The sequence below is a fragment of the Ursus americanus genome, chromosome 4, assembly GCF_024610735.1.
Source record: "Ursus americanus isolate L20-20 chromosome 4, mUrsAme1.1.p, whole genome shotgun sequence".
NCBI lineage: Eukaryota > Metazoa > Chordata > Mammalia > Carnivora > Ursidae > Ursus > Ursus americanus.
In genome coordinates, this window is record NC_142130.1 from 38052232 (window position 1) to 38066407 (window position 14176).

The 14176-nt window shown below is 49.2% G+C and overlaps 1 protein-coding gene and 1 non-coding gene across 2 annotated transcripts in view; both read right to left on the reverse strand.

Annotated features, from left to right (window-relative positions):
• Positions 1 to 1001: 1001 nt before the first annotated feature.
• The window catches only part of ARHGAP31 (Rho GTPase activating protein 31), a 99842-nt gene continuing 86667 nt past the window's right edge, over positions 1002 to 14176 (reverse strand). The window contains exons 9-12 of the mRNA XM_045785127.2: positions 12750 to 12812; positions 10021 to 10596; positions 7096 to 7367; positions 1002 to 4691 (exon numbers count right to left, since the gene is read on the reverse strand). Of these exons, the coding sequence (XP_045641083.2) occupies positions 2259 to 4691; positions 7096 to 7367; positions 10021 to 10596; positions 12750 to 12812 (3344 nt within the window). The 3' untranslated portion in view covers positions 1002 to 2258. The remainder of the gene's footprint in view (positions 4692 to 7095; positions 7368 to 10020; positions 10597 to 12749; positions 12813 to 14176) is intronic.
• Positions 6453 to 6559, reverse strand: LOC123784448 (U6 spliceosomal RNA). Its single transcript, XR_006777444.1, has one exon. It is a non-coding gene; the product is annotated as a U6 spliceosomal RNA (small nuclear RNA).

Below are 14176 nucleotides of genomic sequence, written 5' to 3' on the forward strand. Positions count from 1 at the left end.
CTCGAGCCGAACTTACTCATTAATGTGTACTTAGTGGCTTCTCAGGCTATCCCCAAAATAAAATATATCCTCTAAGTGTTACAAAGAAAAATTCAGAATAATCATAGTTTATTTCATTACTCAGCTCAGAGTTCTGATGGTGAAGCAAAGTCCAGTTCCTTTCCTCTCTCACATTCTAACTGGAACATGGTCTTTATCAAAGTGCAGACACCATAGTGCACCGTGATTGGGATAAAGCCTCTCTGCCCCCATTTTCTGATAAGGCAGGAATGTACTTTTCAGATCTCCTGAACATGGCCTTTCTCATCTGTCACCACTATATTTCTTCACCTCGCTTGCCAAGGAGGGAACATGCCATGTCCTAGGACTTTTTTTATGGATTGACATCCCAATGGCTGTCGGTCCAGGGTCTCACTCACCTAATGAGAATGCAAGACACTGAACCTCCCATTAACCGCTCCCCTTGCTCACTCACCTCAGTGCCCTCTGAAAGTAGAACTCATCAGCTGGCCTACCAGTTACCCCTGCCACAGACACTGGCTTAAAAGGTCCAGCACAAGATTTCAAAACCGTAAGGTTTATCAGGGAAGAAGGGAGAGAGGACTACGGATCTGTTGCAGGGCATCAGCTCCCAATTTCTCCCTGCACGAGGTAACTTCGGTTCAGCCCCCACCCGCCCCAGCAGCAGCCTTGGTTGTGAGGTCTGCCGAGAGGTACTGCTAGCCCCTAGAGAAACTTCTGCAATGACGGAGCTTGTGGACAGAGTTCAGCCAGACTTGAACCTGAGAAGACGTGCACAGGGCTAGAAACAGGTCTATTTTAATTTGTTTCTAAATAAGATTGTTGTCTTAGGTTTGAAACTGTTGATATCCTAATGGGTTTTGCCTTGAGAAGGGCTCCTGCGAAGCCGTTTTCGGGGTAGCACCAAAAATCTGCCAGCGGGTTCTATTAGTTCTCCTTCTCACCAGCCGAAAAAAAAAAGAACCATTGAAAGTTCTACATAACTTCAGAAATAAAATCAGATTGGTTTATTGCTTCTGCTTGCATATAGACAGGAGAAAGGCAAGTCGGAGTGCCTGGGGTGGGTGAAGGATGAGGGGGATTATGGGAGGGAGAAAGGTGCCTCAAATCTGCTCTGAGTAATGGATGGGAGGGAGAAAGGGAGGCACCTTGGCTAAAATGAAATACATTTTCCAGAGGGCAGCTCTCACCCAGTGGTAGTGATAGCCACCCTGCTAGGGCTCCCTGCTTATCCTGTCCTGCATTCCCAGCCTCGTGTGGAAGGACAGGGAAGCTGAGCAAGAATGTTTTCTACCAATGCCCCATCAGTGTAAACACTTTAACTTTGGAGCGTAGTTCCACCTGTACGTGAGGTTTTTCTCTATGATGATATCCTGTTGTGGACTCTGATTTGGAAAGAACGGAGATCACTTCACTTCACTATTGCATATCTAAGTGAAAATTCAGACATTTCACTGAGGTAACCCTCAGCTCAGCCCCCGCCCTGCCCAGCCACTGGATTTATAAATCAGAGGTCAGAATCATGGCAGAGTCCAGACTTAACAAAAGCCACAGCCAGTCAGTCTTCTTAGATTTTGCCAGTCTCAGAATTTGCTCTCGCATATAGATTCTGATTTTCTACGCTGACATAGGCAACCGTCTCCAACAGGTCTGCAGAGATTCCAGGGAAAGAGCATGGGTAACCTCGCCCACTTGGATCTTTAAGTGTACGTTAGCGTGCACTTCCAAATCGGCTTCTGTTCTGGAGTGTACACGTTCACAAAACTTATCAGAAAACGGGTCTAAAAGAACACATGCTTTAAGGAGCATTAAAAAGCGTGAAGTAGAAAGGAGGCCTTTAAATCTCAACAGCAACATTTTCCAACACAGGCAAAGGATTTCTCTTTCTTTCAAAAGACGTTATTTTAACCAACTCTCAGCAATATAGATAATGACAACGTGGGAGAAATGCAACTCACAGACAACCCCAAATCTCATTTCAGCTTTTTCCCTTACCTGACCTTTTCCCACCTACTGTTATGGACTTATCTAAATTTCATCTCTTGGTCCTTCCCCGGACCTCTCTTCTGGCAAATGGACTAATTAATAAATGGTCAAAAAGCTGAAGAAAGAAAAGAGGCCAAAATAAGCCCAAACTTGGATAACCTATGCCTGGAATCATGGCAAGTTGGCCCTGTAATAACTTCCAGATGATGAATCATGACATTTTTTTTCAGACACCGGCAGGTGAACTGATGTCATTCTATTTGCCTCCCACTTCTTCCATCCAGAATCACTGATCTCCGCTGGGGCTGGTAAAAACAGCTGGTTGAGGTCTCTAGTCTTTGGCCATTCTTAGGGATGGTCATTTTATTTCTAAGTGTAACCCCTTCCGGTGTGACCCATGTGTTTTCTGCCAAATCCCCACAAAGAAGGCCTGGAGAAACTGTCTGGGTGGGACTTCTGATAGGGGACAGGAGAACCTTAGAATCTGTCACTGTGGATGAAGGGGGCGGGTGGTCCATAATGGGGAAAGGAGGACTGAATAAGATTAGGCTCTGAGGTCTTCCTGGCCTTGACCTGTGGAAAGGTTTAGAACCCCCTGATGGTCGCTCTATTTTTGAAGAAAGCAGGTTGTCTCCAGACGGCTCTGTCTCTGATGTGCGCTTTCTGCATTGCACTGTTGCATCCTGGGTGGAGAGCAGGTTAGCCAAGACTGGTTCTGGAGAAAGGGTGGGTCCCTCACACATGTGGGATGTAGTGGTATCCATTGGCAAGGACTCAATGGCTCCAGTATCTTGCTTTGGTTTCTCTTCTTTTGGCCTTTCCAAGGAGAGAGAATCTGCCCTGGCAGATTTCTGCGAGGGCCCACCAGTTGAGCTGGGTTCCTCTTGGCTCCTCTCCAGAGGCTGAACTCCACTGTCCCCTGAGCTCTGAGAGGGCAGGGGCTGTGGGATCTGTGTGTACTGAATCTTGGGTGGGATGACTGGGACTGCCCTAGCTTGGCACATTTTGACCATGAAGGAGGTTCTCACAGCTGACACACTCACAGGAGCTGAGTTACGGCGGCCTGTCAGGGCATGAGCAACAATGTCCAGGTCCTGAGGGTCCTGGGAGCAAATGCTCCATGGGTCTACTTTACAGTGAGATGAAGTCACCCATGTGACTTTTGTGTCTCCTGGCTCAGAGAGCTGCATTCCAGGTGAACTGAATGAGGCCACATTGTCAAACCGGAAGAGGTCAGTGATGGGAATGGCAGAGTCCAGATTGAGGGAAGAAGGCCTGTTTTTCCCTTTTGGAGGCCCACACTCAGTGCTCTTCAGCTGTAACTTTGGGGGATGCTCTCCACGTGAGGTGCTGTCTTGCAAACTAGGGGAACTCTCCTTGCTATTGTCTGGCCCCGGAACACTACCTTGCTCAATCTGAGGGCTGCTGTGCCCTTGGTGTGTCCCCAGTTCCTTTCCCTCTGCTAGGATGACAGGACTGATTTCTGCTGGTTTGGGCTGCAAACCACCCGGTCCCTTCTGGCTGGGAACAGCCTCTGTCCCTTTTGGGCCAGAGAACTCTCTGAAGGACCTCAGGGTTTTCTCATCCCATCCAGTAATCTCTCTCCTGGGTGCCAGGGGCTGCAGAGGGTCGGAATTCCTCTCTGCTTCAAGGTTAGCACAGCTGCTGGAGGAGGGCGCCTCAAGAGTCCACTGGCTCTTAACCGTGGTGGTTTTGCTATCTAGAGAATGGCTCTGACGAAGGCTGGGCCTGTGGGGAAGCCTCTTCTCCAGTCGGTGGCCCTGGGGGCCCTGCACCTGGGCCTCTTGCATATCTTTCAGGGTGGGAGAGTGAAGGGGACTCGTTACCCACTGGGGTTCCTCCCAGGGCTCCACCATCTCCAGGCCATGCTGGGCAATGTCTGTCACAGTTTCGTCTTCATCACAGTCTGAGGGCTCCTGCACTGAATGGACTACATCCCCCTCTCCTTGCGGGGAGACCTCCACCTCTCTTGTTGGGCTTTGAAAACCAGAGCCTTTTCCCTCAGGAGCAGCATTCTTTGAATTTTGCTTTTCACTTTGTCCTAGAGAGGCCTCCTCCTCCTGACACAGGCCGGGGGTCCCGGGGCTGCCCTTGGACTTCAGCTGGTCTATGTATGGATTTGTCCTCGAATTCCTAGATGAGTCCTCTCTCTCAGGACTGCCCTTTGATAGCTGGACTCGAGGCGCCTCCTCCAGAGGAGTTGGAGGTGGAGCAGCAGGCGGGAGAAGAGGAGATAGACTTCCTGGGCCTTCCTGGTCCACCTTTGCTTGAGACGGAGAAGCCGTCTCAAATGGAACAATTTCCAGAGGAGCCAAGCTGGTGGGGTCTGGACGCTGGCCTTTCTCTGACTCCAGTCTATGGAGCATGCTCGTTGTCTCCGGCTTTTCTCTATTGGCTGCTGGGGGAGTCCCCTGTGCGTTCTGATTGGTTAGATCCCTAGTCCACTCCTCCACAGGGGTGGGGCCTGGTGGTGGGCCACAGGACAAGCTCCCAGAAGGCTCCAGGGAAGCGAAAGGCCCTGGACTGGACTCGAGGATTGGTTGAGTGGGGCTGATCTTTAGAGCAGGTGGTGGCAATGAGGAGAGCTCCTCCTCAGATTCGATGATCTTCAGCTCCTGTTGAATCTCGGGCCAGATCAGGGCATTGGCCAGATCATCTTCATCCTGAAAAACATCAAGAAACAAATTATTTTAGAGCCGAGGACTCGCTGCCCTGAGAACTGCACTATTTCCCAGTGACAGTGAAGGGCCAGGCGCCGGGCCAGGCTGCGTTATCCCGGCAAATAAAGGCCACTGCATTACTAATAGTTGTGGATGTTTATTCAGTGCTTACCGCGTGCCATAACACATTCTAACCGCATGTTCTTGTTTAATTGTCCCAAGAACTCTAAGAGACAAATACTACTATAACTACTCCCATTTTAGAGGTGAGGAGACCTATGTTCAAACAGATTAAACAATTTACGTAAGTCTGGGACTGAAATCCAGCTATGTCCACACCAGAACAGAAACACTTAATCCCTGCACGCTGTTGACTTATAAAACAAACCAACTCCTGGTCTCAGTTAACCTCAGGTTTACCAGATGGCACACAAGAACGAGATTCTCCCAGTGGAATGTAAATGTTAACTCTTGCCCTGACATCTGCTTTCCAAATAAATACAGCTTTTCTTATTACCAAAGAAATACATATTTCACATGCAAAAAAAATTAACACGTTAAAAGAAAGGAGAATACAAAACCAGCAAAATCTTATATTCCCACTACCCCCAGATAACCACTGTTGATCAAAGGGGTGTCTCCTCCTCCATGTTGTTTGCTGCCCCTTGTCTCTCCTCAAGTCTAGTTTCTCTTTGACTCCTCCCTTCCCCTACACAAAGCCCCAAACTACAGACAGGAAACGGATGAAGAGAGGTCCGGTCAGGGCCAGGGAAACAAATTCCAGTGGCTCATTTCTTGTCTCAAGGCCTGTCTGTTCCAAGGACAAGCAGTTCCAGGAGGCGTATCCATCCTGTGGGGGGTCCAGGCCTTTATGAGAAATCTGACCTGCTGCCAACCTGACATCACTTCCTACCTGGCTCTGATCACATGTTTTATATTACAATTAATTTGATGCTTATCTTTCCCAATGAACTATGAGTTCCTTGAGGTAAGAAATTGGCAAGGCCAAATGTATACTGTGAGTAGTTGCTCAATAAGAGGTTTTCTTTTGTGGTATTTCTATTTGATTGTTCTTCAGAGAACTCTCCAGGAGTAGGATTCCTTGGTCGAAAGGCAGGGATGTTTTTGAGATCTGATTCTACTGTATCACACTTATTTGTGTCTATTTCCATTTCACCTCTCTCCTCAGCACCTACACTAATTGATATCTTATTAAGAAATATTAATTTAGTAAGGAGGGCACGTATTGCATGGTGCACTGGGTGTTATACACAACTAATGAATCATCGAGCCTTGCATCGGAAACCGGGGATGTACTGTATGGTGACTAACATAATACAATAAAAAATCATTATAAAAAAAAAAAGAAACTGAAAAAAAAAAGAAATATTAATTTAGATAAATAGATGAGCACATAAACTCCCCTCCCCCACCACCTCAGTAAGTGGACCCTAGTGTGTCTTCCTGCTTAGATCAGAAATCTGTGAGGTATCCTGACTCTTCCTTTCCCTCACTCTTATCCAATCCTTCACCAAGTCCTGTTCATTCTAGCTTCTTTTGTGTGTGTGTGTGTGTGTGCTAAATACTATTTCAGACACTGCTTTTTATTTTATTTTATTTTATTTTATTTTATTTTATTTTATTTTATTTTATTTTATTTTATTTTATTTTATTAGGCTCCATGCCCAATGTGGGGCTTGAACTCACAACAGTGAGATTGAGAGTCACATGCCCTACCGACTGAGCCAGCCAGGAATCCCCCTCAAAAATATGGAGCGCTTCATGAATTTGTGTGTCATCCTTGCACAGGGGCCATGCTAATCTTCTCTGTATCGTTCCAATTTTAGTGTGTGTGCCACCAAAGCAAGCACCATTCTAGTTTCTAAATGGTTCTTGAAGCCTTCCATTTCTTTCCTTGTTGCCCCCACCCTCGTCCAAGCCACCATGTTTTCTCGCCGGGCCTGTCACATACTAGCCTTCTAACTGGTATCCCTGCCTCCTCCCCTGCCTTTTCCAAGCCATTCTCCTCACAAAATAGTGACCTTTAAAGTATAAAATTCTAGAGGAGCCTGGGTGGCGCTATTTATACTTGATCGACCCCTCCCCCCCGCCACACTCCCACCCCCGAATTCAATCCCTCTAAGAATCTCTGTATCCTTCTCTTTCTACAATTGCACGCACGTCTTTCAGGAACCTTTTTTCAGCCCTCTTGAGGCCGCTACAGCACTCCCGCACTGCCCGAACTCCCAGCACATGGTTGTGAAGGTGGTCTGCTAACGTCCCTTTGGCAGAAACTCGTTCTTAAAACAAACAACCCCCCCCCCCCAGTCCCTGTTTTCAGCTATTCCGAGAGCCCTTGGGACAAAGAGGACTCCACTGCCTGGACCCGGCAGTGACTCCACCTTACCATCTCATGCAGAAATGCCGCTTCAGCTCTGGTCTCCTGCAGAGTGCTGGGCTCCCCCTGGCCAGCCTCCTGACCCTCCTCCTCCGCCTTCTCTGGGTCCAGGCTCTTCTCTAATTCACTTGAATGTTGAGAGCCCAGGGAGGTTTCCAAGGCCTTCTTTTCTTCCTGTTGTGGGCCTGGCTCCAGGGAGAGGCCTTTGTTGCATCCCACCGTGCTCACCGCTTCTGGTCCTGGCTTGGCATCCTCGAGAACTGCCTTCTTAGGTACGGAAGCTGCAATGGATGAGAGTTATCTGTTGAAGGCTTCATTTGCAGAGAGGCCATTCCCTGCACAGTCACTGTCCTGGACGAGTCCCGCTTCACAAGGATGGAGGGAATTCTCCAAGCTCACTGCCCCCCACATTTTTGACCCTTTCCCCGTAGCAGTGTCCTGCCTTTAGTTCCCAGAGTCACCCACTGTCAGAGATGGGAGGGGTCTTGAAGATCATCTAGTCCGGGGGCTCGCGACTGGGGACCACTTGCTCTTCCCCTCCCCGGGGAGACATTTGGGTGGGGAGGAGGGGGCTATTGGCATTTAGTGGGCAGAAGCCAGGGACGCTGCTAAATATCCTACGAAGCATAAAACAGCCCTGCTCCCAACAAAGAATTGCCCAGCCCACGACGTCAACAGTACCACATCGAGAAGTCAAGCTGTCGCCTAGGGCATAGGAATCTGTTGTTTACACCAAGCTACAAGGAGGTGTTAAGACTGCGATTGACAGCTTCCTGTGTGACTCTTCCCAGGGGTTAACTCCACACCAGTTTGGATATATCTAAAGTGATTAAGCTCTGATCTTAAACACCCACCAAGGCAGCAGAGAGGGAGGCAGACCCCAAGTCTGACCTCTACTATCTCCAGGAAGAAGGTCCTATCTCACTGTATGATGCTGTTTTCACAGGGTAGACTGAAGACTAAATACCTAGGACAGGAACCAATCACAGAAAAGCCTCTGGAAACACTTTTTCCTCAAAGGCTTCCCTTCCTCTTCTAGCCCTCATCCTGCTCCATTCCACCAGCCCACCACAGAACATTCTCCACACAGGACATCACTTGATGCCCCTGAGTTTTTGCTCATCTTCTGCCCCCTGTCCTGAAGGGAAGGGGAGGAGAAAAGGACAAATACTTATTGAACATTGTCTGTGAGCCAGACTGTGAACAGGCATTTTATGGACATTCCCCCTTTCAGACTTTACCCCAGCCCTTGAGAGAGCAACCGCCCCTGGCTCAGAGATATCAACCACTGTCCACCGTCACACAGCCCCAAAATGCTGAAGCTAGGATTCAAATCAGCCCAGGTGAAGTCCAAAACCTACAGACTTCCCACAATATTCAGCTGCCTCTCAGCCCATAATGCCTTCCCCCTCTTTTCTGTATGGAGAAAGCCTACTCATTTATGAAGACCTACCCATATGCCGCCTCTTCTGGGAAGCCTTCCTAGAGTCCTCCTGAGAGTACTGCTTCTTCTTGATGCCCTTGCAATCCTTTCTGAACACCTCTTTCATTATGTTTCAGGGACCAAAGCCCTCCCTCATTCAAAAAGCAAGGAGGGGGGCACCTGGGTGGTGCAGTCGGTTAACTGACTGACTCACATCATGATCTCAGGGTCATGAGATCAAGGCCCATGTCAGGCTCCGTGCTGAGCTCAGAGTCGGCTTGAGATTCTCCCTCCTCCCTCTGCCTCTCCCCCTTGTGCTCTCTCGCTTTCTCTAAAAACAAATAAATAAATCTCTTAAAAAAAAAAAAAGACCCAAGGAGAGTCTTATGCTACTTCTACAGGCTGACCCTGTGCTGCACTTTGGTACAGTTTTAGTTTCTCTTCCTAGTTCCTGAGCTTGCTGGGTGAAGGGATGGTTTTCTAACAATCTTTGTAACTCCACAGCCCATTGTAAACACGGGAAGGAGCATGGTGGAGTGTTTTAAAGCACGGGTTTTAAAATCTGGATTAAAATTCTGGTTCTTCTACTTCCTTGCTCTGAGTCATTTGGCAAGTTAACTGATTTTCTCTTTAAGCAAATGGGGATAATAGTAACTACCTATACTTCACAGGGTTGTTGTGAGGGGAATGGAGATAATACACATAGAACACTTAGGTCAGTGCCTGATACCATAACAGTTGCTCAAAAAAAGTTAGCTAATAGTAATAAAGAAAATATGCTTAAACCACAGCGAGCATTTGTTGGTTTGTCAGTCATCCTTTCCTTTGAGGTTCTTCCCACTTCTGTTTTATGTGGCTCACAGTTGGCTGTTGACCATAGAACCCCTCCTAACTCCAAAGATGGTTCAGAGACTCAGCCTTAGCCAATCTTAGAACACTAAATGCCTGGCAACCATGACTGGTCCAAGACTGGACATGTGACCCAAGCAGGCCCAATCAGAGTCTTCCCTGTATTTGATATATGGAAATTGGGACTAAGATACACTTTCTCATTGCGAGGGTTGCTAGCCATGTTTTCTGCAGATATGAGGTAGAAGTGAGGGATGGATGGATGGAGAGAGGTTGAGTCTAGAAGAGTTGAATTCTTTGAGCTTTTCCTCCTGCCTTCTCACTATACGGGTGAATAAAATAATAGGCGACATTTACTGAGTACTTACTATGTATTACTGTTCTGAGAGCTTCACATATATTAACTAATTTAATATTCCCGGCAAACTTATGAAGGAGATATGATTAGGAACGTCATTGCTATTTTACACCTCAAGCTGTTGAGGCCCACAACCACTAAAGATCCTACAGTGAAATGGCTGAGACTGGACTCAGGCCATCTGCCTCCAGAACCCATAGTCTTAACCACTTCACTACATTGTCTTGCAAACTCTGTTTAAGCGAGTTTAAGTCTGTTTTTTAATCACTTGCAATGAAAAGAAACCCTCCCTCCCCCGCTTTACCTGTAGAGGTCTCAGCTCCCAGTGGCTTGTCATCTTCAGGCCAACCTCCACTCTCTGACCCCTGGAAGGAAAACTCTTCCAGGCTGGAAAGCGACTGGAGCTCCTTCGGGGGTGTTCGGCACGGGGTGCTGTTGGTGCTGATGACCGCTGACACACGGAGCGGCACGGACACGGCGAAAGGCTCGGAGATGTTCAGGGCCTTGCGCTGGTGACGGGGAGAGGGCTCCATCTGGAACAGGCTGCTGGTGAAGACCGATTTGCTGGGGCTGTCGTTCGAGGTGTAGAACATACCCAGCATCTTCGGGGCTGTTTGCTCGCTCTCCGGATCCTCGAGAGGCCGGAACACCTTCAGCTGCTCGGGTGGGGGCCGGGCCTGAGCGCCCTGAAGTTGGCTTCGGTCACTGCTCATGTCGAAGCCCCCCTCCGCCCCCGCCGGCATCCCCTCCTGGCCCCATTCGCCCTCCTGCTTGCTGAGGTCACATGAGCTGCCCGTGTTGGTCGAATGCAATTTCGTGGCTGGAATGAAGAATCCACCAGTGGTGACTGTTCGATTAAAATTTCCTTTGGTTTCTTTCCCTAGTGAAAAAGCAAACAAAGACACGGTCAGCAGCCTGGGCGCACACACCACGACAGCCTTCCAGTAAGGGAAGGTACACAACACCTGAACGCTGGAAAGGCATAGCATTCGTAAGAGAGACAGATAACACTTGGTTAAGGAGAGCATAAGCATCTTCTCATGTGCACAGAATGTTGGCACAGTGCCCTGGGAGGACCATTTGCTGTTATGTTGTATGCATCTGTTTTCAGCTCTGCAGGTGGGGCAGTTTCCAGAAGGCTAAGGTGGCTAGACAGAGCAATCGTCCACCCAGCAGTAAACGTAGATCATGAAAAAATAAAAAGAAGGGAGATGGCAGAAGGATGTTTGCTCAAAATGAAGAAGACAAAAAGGGCAAAATAACAGAATTTTGTTCTACTTTAAAATGTATTGTTTTAAGCCTCCTCTGGCAGATGGGCCCAAACAGGGGTTCGATTTCCCAGCAAGGAAAAATATGCCATTCTCAGCTAAACCTTCCTCCCTTTTCCCAGGCTTCCTCCTGCTGATTCAGGGGATGAGAAACTAGAAGTGGAATTTTTTTTTTAAAGATTTTATTTATTTATTTGACAGAGAGAGAGACAGCCAGCAAGAGAGGGAACATAAGCAGGGGGAGTGGGAGAGGAAGAAGCAGGCTCCCAGCGGAGGAGGCTGATATGGGGCTCAATCCCATAATGCTGGGATCACGCCCTGAGCCGAAGGCAGAAGCTTAAGGACTGAGCCACCCAGGCGCCCCTAAAAGTGGAAATTAAAAGTTAGAAAGCCCAGTTCTGAGGAGCGATTTCCCAACTGACTTAAAAGTGAAAGCAAAGAAGAGAAAATTCCGTATGGGAAATAAACAGGCTGCGAGATAACATGTGAGTTGCCTGGGATCGGGAGAAAAACGCCCCACGAGGTGCTACGGGCTCTGCTGGGCATCTTACTTAACATTAGATTAAAAATTCTCATGACTGCTTATGGAGAAGTGTAATGACCTCCTTTAGCACACGAGAAAACCGAGACTTGGGGAGGCAGAGAACCTGCCCAGTGCCCATCGAAGTGAGGACCTCGATTTTGAAATATCAAATTCTGTAGAAACACCCCCAGGAGGTTTCAAAACCAAAGCAAATGGCTGAATATAAAGGTGAGAAAATGCTAAGAGTCTCGAGTGAGCTTGAAAAAGAGTTTACAGAGTATTTTACATGTTTACAATTATTTTTTAAAAGGTTGTTCTACGGATTTTCTGCATTGTTTCAAGTTGTCTCCTTTATCAAAGAGCAAACTGGTTTGTATTACAGGAGCTGGAAAAGTCACGGGATAAATGTGGGGCGTGTGTGTAAACAGCCCGGTGCCTTACAACCCGTAGAGGTGCTTGTTGACTTATTAATAGAAACAGAAGCCAGAGGGACAGGCAAGCCAGCCCCTAAGACCAACGTGGTGTCGCTTTGGGGATGTGTCACCTCGCGTGCAACCCTACGCACATCTACTCCACCCCAGCATCACCGGCTACGTGCCAGGCTGGTGCCCATCGCTGTTTACTGCTAAATGAATGCACCAATCTACCAGCGCAGAGCCACGACCGGACAGGTACGATGAAGCTAATGCCTACGGAGACATGCGAATTCCAGACCCATACGTATCCAGGCACCAAACTATGCGGTAAAAACCAGTGCCTGGCTCTTCTTTGTGCCCCAGGGGGAAGCCTGTCTGCCTGGTTCTCAGGTGTTGCCCTTTTAGCCGGTTCAGATTTGCGCGTGCAACGGCGGCGCGCGTGCAACGGCGGCGCGCGTGCAACGGCGGCGCGCGTGCAACGGCGGCGCGCGTGCAACGGCGGCGCGCGTGCAACGGCGGCGCGCGTGCAACGGCGGCGCGCGTGCAACGGCGGCGCGCGTGCAACGGCGGCGCTCTCCAGCTGTGCTTAGCCGAGGGCAGGGAGGAGGACGGCGCTGGAGGCCGAGCCCTGTGGTGTCACGTGGGGCGGGGAGAGGCCGGGGGTGGTTCATGCAAGGGCTGCGTCACGTTGGGTTCAGGAAGGGTCAGGGGGGCTGTGGGACTAGGGCAAGTGCGTGACTGTGACGGCACCCCGAAGGCAGGTCTGGCGGGGAGCTCCTTCTCCCAGTGGCAAGCCCCAGTTCCGACCGCGGTTGTGAGAGCTCACCTTCCACAGGCACTGAGCACAGGGAGTCCATGCTTTTAGCCGGTCGGATAGTAGCCTTTTCCACTAAAAACAAAAGAAAAAAATATCCCTGATGAATGCATCTGGAGAGGAAGGGTTCAGAACAAAAGTCAGGCTGTAAGGATGTGAGAGAACGTTCTTTAGTAAGGTTTTTCAAATATTTATTATTTTCCCCTTTGGTAAACATTCCTCCCTTCCACCCTGGATGCTCCTACTTTCATAATGGGACTAAGTTTATAAAAACAGGGCTTTTGTAGATCAAACTTTTATGACTATTTCACAGATAAAGGTAAAATACAAATTTGTTAAATAGCTGTCAGCAAATGAGGAGCCCTGAACCAAATTTTACAATACGAAGATTCATCCAGAGGGTAGAGTCCATGAGGCTCAAGGCTCCCCCCCTTCCCCCGCAGGCTGGAGAGCAGGGTTCTTGGCCGCAGCTGCAACTGAGGGCACCCAGGAATTTGGTACAGGAGGGGAGGGGGCCCCAGGGGCGGAAGTCCCCTTTCTCCCCCGTGCAGCTCTGCTCCTGAGGTCTGCTGGCTGGGTGCTCCCCCAAATCATCTCACCCTGGAGCAGATCCAAACCAAACCTGCTTGGAGCGCCTACTATGCGCCTGGTGCCCTCTGTGCGCCTTGGTAAGCCACCTAGGCAGATTTGGGGAAGAGTGTGGCTCCAATAAGTAAACGCTTATTCCAGGCACGGATTACGCACTTCAAAATATCGTTTCTTTTCAGGGAGCTGAGCTGGCTGAAAGGTAAGTTCCTCCTAGCGAGCTTGCCAGGAGGGGAAAGAGGGCAGTCTGGCAGCTGAGTGGGAGCCCCAGGACCCGCGGCTGTGAGGTCACTCTGGCTTCAGACACATCTGGCTTCGAATGCCAGCTCTGCCCCTTTGGGTGGTGTGACCTCAGACACACAGCTGACCTTTCCTAAATTTGGTTTCCTCACATGTGAAATGAGGAAAAGTAGAGTTGTTGTGCGCATTAAAGGAGTCGCGCGTATAAAATAATCAGGTTGTACTAACCCAGAACAGAGGAAATACTCAGCCAAAACGAACCCTTGGTTCTTCAGGATGACGCAGGCAGCCGGGGGCATCAGGGGATGGTCTCTAGGAAGCCCTGGGAGTTGGCCCTACCCCAAACTGAGCTGTTCTATCCCTCTTTTAAATGTCCCCAATTTTCCTCCTTGCCCCAAACCCTGCCACCTCTGAGAGGCTCTGAATTAGCCCCTTGGCCTCCCTGGCTCGGGGCTTCTCTCTGCCTGGGCCCTGTAGGGGGAGGACAGGGCCATCTTCACTCAAACCCTTGGAGACACCAAGACTGCCTTCAACCGCCTTGCTTCTACTCGTGCCCTAGAACTCTTGTCCTTTCGAGATCTGCTACTTCTGCAGGTTTACAAACTGACTTATTC